The sequence below is a fragment of the Typha angustifolia genome, chromosome 10 (genome assembly GCF_048772165.1).
Source record: "Typha angustifolia cultivar Huaian chromosome 10, ASM4877216v1, whole genome shotgun sequence".
NCBI lineage: Eukaryota > Viridiplantae > Streptophyta > Magnoliopsida > Poales > Typhaceae > Typha > Typha angustifolia.
Window position 1 is genome coordinate 7,436,515 of NC_133248.1, and position 12,397 is coordinate 7,448,911.

The 12,397-nt window shown below is 36.8% G+C and overlaps 2 protein-coding genes across 9 annotated transcripts; one reads left to right on the forward strand and one right to left on the reverse strand.

Annotated features, from left to right (window-relative positions):
• Nucleotides 1–751: 751 nt before the first annotated feature.
• On the reverse strand, nt 752–5,062 carry LOC140769309 (uncharacterized). Of its 4 annotated transcripts, none has more exons than XM_073109970.1 (8): nt 4,929–5,062; nt 4,538–4,599; nt 3,945–4,009; nt 3,740–3,834; nt 2,401–2,509; nt 2,172–2,185; nt 1,109–1,210; nt 752–1,033 (listed from the first exon to the last, which is right to left on the reverse strand). In XM_073109970.1, exons 1-8 carry the CDS (start codon nt 4,998–5,000, stop codon nt 884–886), a joined length of 669 nt encoding a protein of 222 aa, XP_072966071.1. In that variant the 5' UTR covers nt 5,001–5,062; the 3' UTR covers nt 752–883. The 4 variants fall into 4 exon arrangements, with proteins under 4 accessions (XP_072966071.1, XP_072966072.1, XP_072966074.1 ...); XM_073109971.1 differs by having other exon boundaries at nt 4,538–4,722; nt 4,929–5,052; XM_073109973.1 differs by having other exon boundaries at nt 4,108–4,599; nt 4,929–5,014.
• A 225-nt stretch (nt 5,063–5,287) lies between these two features.
• On the forward strand, nt 5,288–12,392 carry LOC140768127 (pentatricopeptide repeat-containing protein At5g66520-like). Of its 5 annotated transcripts, none has more exons than XM_073108252.1 (8): nt 5,288–5,397; nt 9,390–9,496; nt 10,151–10,197; nt 10,283–10,365; nt 10,468–10,576; nt 11,283–11,296; nt 11,556–11,657; nt 12,050–12,392. In XM_073108252.1, the coding sequence occupies exons 1-8, from the start codon at nt 5,359–5,361 to the stop codon at nt 12,182–12,184; spliced, it is 636 nt and encodes a 211-aa protein (XP_072964353.1). In that variant the 5' UTR covers nt 5,288–5,358; the 3' UTR covers nt 12,185–12,392. The 5 variants fall into 5 exon arrangements, with proteins under 5 accessions (XP_072964353.1, XP_072964351.1, XP_072964352.1 ...); XM_073108253.1 differs by lacking the exon at nt 5,288–5,397 and adding an exon at nt 8,269–8,420; XM_073108254.1 differs by lacking the exon at nt 5,288–5,397 and adding an exon at nt 8,297–8,411.
• The last annotated feature ends 5 nt before the right edge of the window (nt 12,393–12,397 follow it).

The following is a 12,397-nucleotide window of genomic DNA, read 5'->3' on the forward strand; positions in this document are numbered from 1 at the left end:
CCATTAGGTGATCTACATTATTAAGTGTTAGGTACATGGCATATTGATGCCCAATATTAACCTGCTCATTGACAAAATAAGCTTGTATAATTATTAGTAAGTTGGAAGTTTGGCAAAGAGTAGCAAAAGTTTAGGGGAGGCAAAACACAAGAGACACAATCAGTGCATTGTCCGATAATCCATTCACCATTCCTAACAGCATCATGACTTCTTTGGATTGCAGTACTTTTTTCAATGAAAGTGGCAAACCAATAAATAAAGGTGAGACAACTTGACCAACATCACCACTAGTGAGATCTGATGTCAAGCAAAGTGATGCAGAAAAGAGTCAGAAGAACATATAAAAGTATCAGCTCTAAATAGTGTCACTATTTTTATAATTATTCCTAAATTCTGTCTAATTCTGAGTTGGTCATATGATGCCTGATTTCTAAGTCAAATTCGACTTCAAACACTAATTTGACCATCAGTTACTTCCTAGTGTCCCTCTTTCCAGTTGTGCTATAGTCACTTTGCCTGACATGCCAATGTCACTTTCCTTTCCTTAGCAAATCTTTATGTCATGCTGTCCAGCATTGAAGTCAGGAAGAAGCCAGATCACCAAAAACTTGTATTTGAAAGGCCTGCCTTTGAGTATCTTTCTATTTTCATTTCTCCGGAGAAAGACCTGCCTTTTGCAAGGAGAAAAGATTTGCTTGATAGATGCTGGGCCAAATCTTATGCTCCAAGAAACGAGTTCAATAAAAGAATGTGGTAAAAATGATCTCTTTCACCATGTTCTAAATTATTCTTTAAAAGAATTTGAGAGAGAGTGTTTATCAAGGTCATACATAAATGGATACATTTGGATAACAAAATGATCTACGAAAACTGGTCTACCCAGCTAAGAGGAATCTGATTCTGTTGTGCCGGCATCTGATTTTTCAATATCCATAGTGGCATTGAATCCAAATTCAGAACCAGCTATAAATGCTGATTCAAGTTCTTCTAATGATTGCGTCGTCTTAAATTGTGTGTTCACCTTCAAATTTTCCTGATTCAGTAGCAAGCCAAGCTCTCAGAAATCCAGACTATGTTTAAAGTAATATGGATTATATCATGTACTTGCCTTCTTCACAAAATCTCCAATTGTTGTACTAACAATTTCTTGGATAAGGAATTTAGTAACACGGTCTTTACCAAGCATCTGTAAGAGAAAGCTCTTAGGGACCTGTAACAGATTTCAAGGATCATAATTCTATTAGAAACAGGTAAAAGTTTTAATGATTAATTGCTAATCTTTATCCTACCGGTAGTACTAAGAGAATAATTCATTGGCTATAATAACATCAATGTTATGTCCTAGTTGATGTTGACACTCTCACTCTCATCAACTACAAGTAATAAACTTCTAGGATATTTCTGAGAAAATGACAGGAAAAAAAACAAAGATGATTTTATATGCTTCTTGAAATATTATTTTCAAATTAAGGAGATAACCCACATTAAGCTAAACAGGACATACATCTTCAAATGACTGGAATTCACTGTTTAAAGAGAATTTTCAAAAGATACATATTTGTCCTCCAAATGTTATCCTTTATAGACTTGCTACTTCTTTTCACATGGCAACTAATAGTTCACATAATTTAGAAATATTCAAAATTTGAAAGCATATGTAATTATGATGGCAAAAAATCTTAAAAACTTGAAAGACAGACTAATTAATCAGATATCAAAGCAAAGAAGGAGCTAATCAGATTGCTGCGAAGTTCTAAAGCTGATGTATACTGTTGTGCCACAGATGGGAAGTCTCAACTTGGATTTCTCAGACATTTTACAGAGGCTGTAGTGAAAAACAATTGGAAGCTTAAGAAAACAGTGATGGATGACCACAAGCTTAATGAGCTAATTTGCCTTCTATTCTGATCCATGTTACATACTTGACCTTAGTTGTTTGATTGAAGGGAATTTAGATTAACTTATAGACATAATATTTAATAAGAAATAGTTTAACAAGATCTGGCAAATATCAATACTAGTTTATTATCTAAAAGAAATGTACAATAATTTAGATAGAGCAGAAAATTGCACTGCACTTTCCTCTGATTCCTAGTTGGTGGAAAGTAAAACTATCTAATGTAAATGGTCAACAATTAAATAACAAACTATTTGAAATTAAAGTCACTCACATTGGATGTTTTTCCTTGAGTCATTCAGCATCATGCAAAAACAAGAAAGGAAATTCCTGAGTTATTGCATGAAATTATGAAATAAACCAACTTAAGAAGATAGAAGAAAAAGGATGACATAAAATGTTATACAAGAGTTATATCATCAGTCATTACTAGTGTTAAGGATATAACCAGCTAAGACATATATACCAAAACTAGTACTTATTAATTTATTAAGTATTCTTACCTCCTTTCATCTTACGAAACCCTGGGATAGGTGGCGCAGTACGAGCTAAGTTAGTCAAAACGTCATCAAATGCTTTCTGTGTCTCCTCTGCAGTCAAATCCACTCTAACCTAATAAATAAGGTAGGGGCATTGTCAAAGAGAATAATTAAAAAAGTAATAACTAATTACTTACCAACTACTCTAAAAGCTTAAGTTTTTAGAAAACAGTAGTTTTTATATTTTATATTCTAGCACTCTCTCTCATTTTCACTAGAGATATTTTGATGGGCTCAAAAAGAGAGATTTAATTTAAATGGGTGGAATTTTATAGTTTCAGACAAAAGTGGGCATGATAAGATTTGAATCCGTGACTCTTTACTTTGATACCGTGATAACTCATTAACTACTCTAAAAACTTAAGTTTTTAAAGATGATTTATATATTTTATATTCTAACAATAACATTGAGAGCAATATATACTCTATCTAATCTTAACAAGAGATAATCAAGTGTTTTGATCATGTGATTGCTGTATACTTTGTAGGCTAAGCATATCTTTGAGCATAGTCTCATAGAGAAGTTACTGCATTAGACTAGTACAAATGGAGGTGAGGGGAAGATCCATAGCTCAACATTTGTTGAGTTAGGGAGACTCCCATCAATGCAGGTCTAGGGATGGAAAATATAAGTAACAGTACTAAAAGTAAAGAATCTTTATCTGACAGTAGATATCCAATTTTCTCCCTTTCAAGTGCAGAGAGCAATATTAGGAGCAGAAACTTAATATACAGTAAAACAACACCAATTGATATGTTAGCAGGCAATGAAGTAACATCTTAGAAAAAAAGCATTAACTAAATATGGTGTCCCAGTGAACGAGGCTCCTAACAATGCAAGGTATAGGGAGGGAAATCTCATGCTCATTAAGCCACTATAATTTCGCTATTGCACAAAAGATGTCCTCTCACGTTAAGGGTAACCTCTAGTTTTATGAATTTGGCTAGACCAAAGTACAATTATCCTTTTTTATCATATGAATATCTCATTGATAGGATCTCCTTTGAAGATCTTTTTTCCCTCCATTTCTCTGAAAAACATTTTTTCTTCTACTGAAACACCTGTTTTAAGGGTATTTCAAGTTTTCAACAGGACAAATGTATGCAAAATAATGGAAATGTAATCTGCAAATTTGTAACCAGCCCTTAGGAAAGAAACTTAGGGAAAGAGTAACAAAACCGACCATTATGGAATTTCAATTTTAGAGGTGAATAGGTCTAGGAATGGATCGGGTGCAAAGGGATTTAATGTCATAATCATCAACATGCCTACTGAAAATAAGAGCCCAAGTGACAAGCTCACATGGATCTTCTCGTCATCACGTGATTCGATAACTATCGAAACATTCTCCAGCAATAAATCATTCTTCTTCTTGTCAGTAATTGATGCTTCTAAACCTAAAAGCATGAATATATAGTAAACATCACACTACTATATTGGAAGCCAGTAATTTGAAATATCGAAAATGAAGTACAAATATAAAGATGTAATCAAACAGAAATTTCACCTGAACGAACTGCAAATGTAGGTGCAGATAAATGCCTAAAATCTCTTGCACTATAAAGTGATAACCTGAAAAGGGAAAATGTTGAAACTTTTGATCAAGTGCAGCACAATGAAAATGAAGCAAAAGATAAATGTGCACAGAGATTTATGTAGAAATTGCCTACATTCAAGCTGAGAGCATGCATCCTGAATATATATATAACGACGAAATCCTAGACGGACTAGGATTCCAAACCTTTAACAGCCCTTGGGGGTTTTGCTGCTTTCCACTCCCTTGGACAACTTACCCTTTACCTCTGAGCCCTGGGAATACAGGACATCTTACTGCCCTACCTAGTGCACCACGCATATTCTCCAGATTAAATTTAAACTCATGAACTATACCTTAAAAAATACAACCTGAGATAATTATGCATCATCTAAATATCTGCCTACCAGGTCAAGGTAGAACGATTGATATTCTCAACATAATTCTACATAAATTTTCCTTCTACTATACATAAACAGAAGGAGACAGCCTTTGTAATTGCATGTTAAAACAAAGAGAGAAAAACAAACATTACGGGAATAAAGAATCAGAAAGTTTGAGTTTACCTTCCACTTGGAAGTTCCGATGCATTATGAATGGCAAAACTTATGCGAGTTGAAACTTTCATCTGAAACCAAGAGAATAAATGCACAAATACCATCATATCGACAATACTTACTTCAGTTGTCCAAAAATGAGTCACCCATCCAAGCTCAGAGACATCAATTCAATATACAAATGAGTCTGGCAACTATTTCATTGACTATATTAAAACCATTTCTAATTGGTGAACAAAGAAACACAAGATATAGGCAATATTAAGAAATTAAAGATGGCACTTTTAGCCTATCTAAATTAAAGCTATATACTATGCCTCCAAATTCTTAGTCTCTAAGATTACAGAAGACTTCCATCCTAACCAAATATATTGAACTAGAAGAGTTCCGAATATAAAACCTGAGGGCAGACGCCATGGTTTGGTTGGAATCGAAACTTTGAACCGATTTCAGTTGTCGCCACGAAAGCCATGATTCCTCTATAAAATGATTTAAAAAGAAGCCAAAATGGAGGCGAAAGATTTAAGAGGCACAGCTACCACTCTATCTGCAAGACTGCAACCATTGCCTCTTATGAACTGGTGCTAGAGTGCTTGAGAAGACCAAAATACCCTCGCGTTTGAGCTCAACTTACATGTATGCCCTTGCCATAAGGTTTCAAAGTCGGCAGCGTCTTTAGGACTTTGTGGTAATACAGTGCAGAGTAGCTAACTCGTCGCCGGCTTATGAGAAAGAATAGATATCGCAGTATAACGGAAGATAAAACCGAGGTCTGGGAAAATTGCAGATAAGGGGTTCCACTCTGGGTTTAGAAAGAGGAAGGAACAAGAATGGAGGTAGCCGTTAAGACCCACTTCGTCACTCCTCAGGTAGTGGAAGCTCCCAAAATCCTTTTTCCTTTCTTCTTCTTGGATGTATGAATTTTAGTGGAAGCTCCCAAAATCCTTTTGCTCCCGAGAATTGTAAATTTTTCTTTTCCCCCGCAATATGGAGTATGTTTTGTTAGAACGATTAAGATCATTTGGAGACTACGAAAGTGGAATTCGCTGGGTGCCTGGAATGGAGGAAGTATCATCTATTGGAAGGATATACTAATTTCTTGCTAATTTTAAAGCTCGTATTATAGACAGCATTGGCAATGGAAAATTTCTTGTATTCATAAAGAATGACACACAAACAGTAACCTGTACCTTGTTGTTAGATTATTCACTTATGATGGAATATACATTTTCTCGATTTTATAATTTTATGCACTTGTGAGTCTCGAATTTTGGTTCATGTGTGCTCTGATTTGATTGTCATGTGTATTCTATCATGATAGTTTCCCCCCCATGAAGTAATCTTTCTAACTTTCTTCTATATCTTTGTAATTTTTGCTACTTCATTAACAGGATCTTCTGCTATCTAATTAGCATAGAAGGGTCAGATTTCTCCGTTACCATCTTTAGTTATCTTGATATGGTGCTATTTGGAGTATTAGGATTTAGGACTTAGGTGCGACTTGCTATTGAACGACTGGAGCATGTTCAGAGGGATTTAGACTCTTTTGTTGCTTCATTTCGGTTGACTTCATTTAATTTGGAATTCAAGGTAATTGAGGATTTTGTTTGGGTGATGTTTAACTCGTCCTGAAATCTTAAAAATGTCTAAAATTGAGATACAGATTTTGCAATGATTTTAGTGTAAGAGTTACAAATTCATACTCTTTTGGCTATGTGAAAAACCGTTTATAAAAGATGCTATATGGTAACTTTTAGTATGTCTAATTTTCTATTAGCCTGTTTGGTTAGGTACTGGAATCAAGCTAACCTGAGAGCTTCTGTATATAACAAAGAATGGAGAATTGAAAGCCAACTGGAACCAATGCTCTCCTTTGCTACCCTCTCTTCCCACCAGTTTACCCCAGTTCAAAAGATTTCCACCCATTCTCCTGAAGATGCAGACCCCAAACTTTCCACCCACTTCTCCACTCCATCTCAAATCAAACAACTCCATGCCCAACTCCTCAAATCTGGGCTTCCCATCTCTACCCTTCCCTTCCCCCAAATTGCCGCTATTTGCGCTCTCGACTATCCTTCTTCCTTCTCCTACGCTCGCCAAATCTTTCAGCTTTCAACTGATACCTCTGAAACCTTCTTATGGAATTCCCATCTCCAATCCCTCTCCATCTCCGCCACCCCAGCCGATGCTCTCGCGCTCTTTGTTCGGCTCCGCCTCTTCAACGTCCCTTTCGATGAATTCACTCTCTCCTTCGTCCTCAATGCTTGCTCCAAATTGTCTCGACTCTACGTCGGCCGTGCCATCCATGCATTGGTGGAAAAGATCAGTTTTTTACGATCTAATGTCTATCTTTTGAACACCATAGTCCATATGTATGCTTGCTGCGGCGAGATGGACCTTGCAAGGATGCTGTTTGATAGAATGCTGATGAGGGATGTCGTTAGTTGGAATATTATGATATCTCAGTTGGCAAAAAGAGGGGAGATGGAGAGCGCGCGTGAATTGTTTGATTTAATGCCTGAGAAGAGTGTCAGATCATGGACGGCATTGATTGCTGGGTATGTTCAGGGGAAGAATCCTCATGAGGGCATCAGACTTTTCGAGGAGATGCAGGAGATTGGGCTAAGACCCAATGAGGTCACCGTCGTTGCAGTCCTTGCTGCATGCGCTGATCTGAGTGAGTTGGATTTGGGGAGGCGAGTCCATGAGTACTCTGATCGATGTGGGTTTTGGAAGAATGTGAGGGTGTGCAACACACTCATAGACATGTATATTAAGTGTGGGTGCATTGAGACTGCGAGGAAGGTGTTTGATGGAATGGTGGATCGAACAGTGGTGTCTTGGTCAGCGATGATATCTGGGCATGCAATGCATGGGCAAGGGAAGAAAGCTTTGGAGCTCTTCTCGAGGATGACCCAAGCCGGTTTGCAGCCAAATGGGATCACCTTCGTTGGCCTTCTACATGCTTGTAGCCATATGGGGTTGTTGGAGGAGGGGAGACGGTTCTTTGCAAGCATGACCAAGGATTATGGCATAATGCCAAAGATTGAGCACTATGGTTGCATGGTCGATCTTCTTAGTCGTGCTGGTCTCCTTGATGAAGCTCGTGAGTTCATCAAGAACATGCCGATCAAGCCCAATAGTGTTGTGTGGGGGGCTCTTCTAGGTGGAGCTAGAGTGCACAAGAATGTTGAGATCGGAGAAGAGGCTATTAGATATCTTGTCAAATTGGATCCCCTTAATGATGGCTACTATGTTGTGCAATCAAACATCTATGCGACGGCAGGGCGATACGACGATGTGGCACGGATGCGGTGCATAATGAGGGAGCGAGGAGTGAAGAAGACTCCAGGGTGGAGCACGATATCTCTGGACGGAATTATGCACAAGTTTGTTGCTGGAGATGATGACCATCCACAATTGCCGGAGATTGAGGAGAGGTGGAATGAGTTGCTACATGAGATGAGGCAGCGAGGATATGTCCCTAATACTTCCGTGGTGCTGCTTGACATGGATGAGGTGGAGAAGGAGAAGGTAGTCTTTCGGCATAGCGAGAAGCTTGCGGTTGTCTTTGGGCTGATGAGCACACCACCAGGAATGCCCATTAGGGTAATGAAGAACCTTCGGGTTTGCGATGACTGCCATGCAGCTCTGAAGCTGATCTCCGAGATCACGCGAAGAGAGCTCATCATTCGAGATCGGAATCGGTTCCATTGCTTCAAGGATGGGACTTGTTCTTGTAATGGTTACTGGTAGCTTACAAAGTGTTTGATTTGGAGAGTTGAAGAGTCTGTTCTTGAGACTAGAGAGATGAACATTGGCTACTAAAACAGAAGACTCCTTACTTACATAATAGTAAAAAGCAAGGTGCAAAATGAAAAAGGTTGAAAAGGCGAGGTGCTAAATACAATTTTCTTTGCTAAACTAATTACGTAGTTACTATTAGGTATGTGAAACTTTTCCTGCAGATACCAAAAGAGAGATGTAAAGGTAGAAAGGGGTCTCAAGATAGTGTTGCGTACTTGCATTATCATTGTGGATGTAGTGTTTTCTTAATTCAGATTGTCTTTTTAGCCTTTCCTTTAAAATTCGCATGTGATTAGTTGAAATCACTATTTGGGAGATGAAAGAAATGAAACATGTCTTCTTAGAAGCTTAAAATCACACAGATTTAGTATGTCGTGATACAAGGAACCATTTTGTCGTTAGGACCTGTCAACTAATTTGCATATCCAAAAAATGTAAGTGCTCTGTGCCTCAAGAACATTGTAATTTTTGTTATATGAGTATAAAGGAAAGGGCGTAGGTTTTCCTAGATTTGTCTTTGAAATCAGAAGTTTGTTATTTCCATGGATAAAACTTCATGCGCGTATAGTTGATTGTTCCTGAACTTCTGTATAGTTTAAACTTTTTAATATGCCTATTCTACTTTTGGATGCACAAAGAGTGTGAATGTGATGTTCCGTTATTCTTTATTTTGAAAGCTATGTTATATTTGTCTTCCTCATATCAGCAAATTGCTGATATGCGATTGTAGTTGAAATATCATGAGCTTCTTCACATGCAAAAGGATGTATATTTTGTTATATAATCTTTGAAAAGAATCTTTATGCACTTTTAGTTTGAGCATGTTGGACTAACCCTTTGATATCCAAGTGAGCAACTAGTTACCAGTTCACTTTTGCTCTTTGAGCACACCTTTTTTTTCTTTGTCTCTGAAAAAACCTGACTCAAAAGCCGAAAAAAACTCCATGGACTTGCATTGCTGATGTTATAAATAAGATATTTCATTTCATTTGACTCCTTTCGATCAATATTCTCCTTTGCCTTTCATCTTAACTTGTGGACTCATTGTTTGCAGTTAACTGGTCGAAATTGTAGACTACAGCTTCGTGCACGAGTTATATTTTCTCGGAGAGTGTGGTCTTCTGTACATATCGTTAATGCTTCTGAACAGAACTCCAGAAGGTGAGACTGGTTTTTATAAGTTATCTCATACTTTTCAAAATGGCAAATACAGAAAACACCTCCTCTTATTTATTCTTCGACCTTTCTTTATCGAACCATGTATGGTTCCCATTGCCACTTGGTCTGTTGACAGCAATTTTGTTCGTTTTTAAAGCAGCAATAATTTTGACAGAAACTTATTATATTTCTCATGGTACCTATTGGGATATTATCAAAATTTTTGTTAAGTGTTTGTTACTTATTCAGTTATTCGTACCTCAAGCCTTTGTTATATTGGGTGTAACTTGGCAAGATGGATGAAGATGGCTTGCTACGTTCAATACCCATAGCTATAAAAGATTGAGTATTCAACCTGTTGACATGTATACACAGTATTAGGTATTCTAGTTTTTCTGTGAAGTAAGGAGACATGTTAATCATGTACAACATTTTGACAAAGCTATACTCCTTTATAATCATTTTTAAGCTACGTCTAATAGTTGTAGACAACTAGATATTCCTTGGTGCTTTCGTGGGCTTTCTATCACTTCGTGTGGAGTACCGATGCATGTTGAAACTTTTATCTTTATTTGGTGCTAACATAAAGTATTTGGGTCCATTTTAAGTATTTTAAATTAGCATCTGTGTGCTTATAGTATATCATCTGTGGTGCAGATCCAGCCATAATATTGGTGCAATTCAGACAGAGTCTTCTATACAAAGTATGCTGTATTCTCTTCTTATCTTTCTCAGATTTGTAGAATTCTTGAACTTTTGGGTGACCTTGATAGTTTATTTGAGTTACAGATTTGGAAAACCCTGATGCTTCCATACCTTGCTTTAATGATTTTACTGTTGCTGCTAATGTAGTTGAGGATAAGGAGATAAAGGTACTATGCTGGTTGTGGCCTTCCCATGTTAATCTTCTTTATATAATCGTGGTATTTTGCATGTAATTTTAACTATTTTACTTCATTTACTATGAGATATAGATTAGAGTTGATGTATCTGGTGCAAAGACCCAGGCAATCTTTGACAATGAATTCTCCAAGCTAGTTGCTGCTGCACAACCAATTCCTGGTTTTCGAAGAGTGAAAGGAGGTACAATCTATAATTTTTAGTTTACAGTTTATTTTGCTTTCTCCATCTCCTTAGCATATATATGAGTTACTTACCTATGGATTTTATATGCTGATATCCTAAACTTTTGTTTAACATATGGCATGAGTAACCGTTTGAAGGTACCTCAAAGAACCGGACTTCATCATGGATCCTGTTACTCAAAGATACCCCAGCTTTCACTAACCAAGAACGGAACTTCATCATGGATCCACACTGCACATTTATTATGAAATAACATGGTTTCTTGCAACTTTGTCATGAAAATGCACCGCCAGCCTCCTAGCAAAGTTTATATTCTTTCCATGATGCTAACACTAAAACCTTCTAGATTTCCCGTTTGGAAACCAAACAGCATAATCTGTCATATTTTTGCATTTGTCAACTACTTATGGCCTGTTCTCAGAAGTAAAAGCTACCTATGGCTTTGGAAAAGTTCAAGATGAGCATTAGGATATTTATGTTCCTTCCACTTTAACTAGAGAGGCTTTTCCTTTGCTTCTCTCTTGAACCCCCTTTAACTAGATAGTATTTGGCATGTTCTTATTATTTGACATATTTTCCGCGTCTACTTCTTTATTCACACGTGTTGATTAGTATGTCATTTGTTATGAATAAATAACTGATATCTGTTTCTAAATTTCCATCTGTTTACACTTTTTGGACTGGGGCAACTTGGACAATTCAGGGAAAACACCAGATGTAAGTTTTCTTTTAATCATCTTCGTCTTACTCCCACTAGGACTTACAAACTAACCTCTCTCTGAAAGCATGTGCATCTTTAGATTTTATTAAGCTAATAGTACCCCATAAATCCTATATTGAGACTGAGGAAGTTTCTCTCATAGAAAAGGTGAGTTAAAGTAAATACTTGGAAGGACCATCTTACAGGTATGTGAGTACTGCATTTCTTTTACCGGGATGAATTTTCAAATTTCGTTTTACTCTTTATCTGTGTCAGATTCCAAAAGATGTTCTCCTACACATCATTGGACCTTCCAAAGTTTATAAGCAATCCATCAAGAAGATCATCAACTGTACGGTGGCGGAATATGTTGAGAAGGTACTAATAGCCTTTATATTGAAGATATCCTTTAGGTGGCCTGATTTCTTAATTATTATTGACATTTGAAACAGTTTATATGGAGTATCATCATAAGATGATTTCCAATTGAAATTGGAAATCAGTATAATGTAGAAAAACATTGAGGAAATGTATTTAGCTCAAATACCAGATTATACGTAAATTACCTTTCTGTTGTATTTAGAAGTTAGAATTCTGACCTGCTAGCTTTTCGTACTGAACAAATAGTAGCTATATCAGACCTTTTCTTACAAACCAATTCAATTTTACCAAGAAATGTCCATTGTTCTTTGATGTTCTCTTAACCTCTCATTATTTCAATCTTCAACTTCTCTACTAAGCTTTCTACTTTCATCTCATTTATACCACAGCAAAGTGTGAAAGTTGGCAAAAATCTAAAAGTTGAACAGAACTATGAGGAGCTTGAAGCGGCATTCCAACCTGGAAAAGATTTCAGCTTTGATGCAATTCTTCAGCTACAAGGAAATGATATGACCATACATTGATTATCTTGCTTACTCAATTCTCTTTCATCCATAGCAGCTCCACCGTTTTTTTATCAGTTAGTATCTTTCATAAAATTACAACACTTGCCTAACTTATTGGCGGGCAACCAATAGAGAGACAGGATTGCAGAAGAACTGAATTGATTTGCAATGTGTATTAGGTGAATTGACATCATTTCTGAGAAATGCCCACTGCTTTTAACCAATATGTTG

Excerpts from the sequence above, each read along its gene's own strand:
- LOC140769309 (XM_073109970.1), bottom strand. The coding sequence starts at position 5,000 with ATGGCTTTCGTGGCGACAACTGAAATCGGTTCAAAGTTTCGATTCCAA. Across the intron at positions 3,835-3,944 it reads TACATTTGCAGTTCGTTCAG|GTTTAGAAGCATCAATTACT; the intron begins GTGAAATTTCTG and ends TCATGCTTTTAG. Across the intron at positions 2,510-3,739 it reads GTGATGACGAGAAGATCCAT|GTTAGAGTGGATTTGACTGC; the intron begins GTGAGCTTGTCA and ends CTTATTTATTAG.
- LOC140768127 (XM_073108250.1), top strand. The coding sequence starts at position 6,392 with ATGCTCTCCTTTGCTACCCTCTCTTCCCACCAGTTTACCCCAGTTCAA.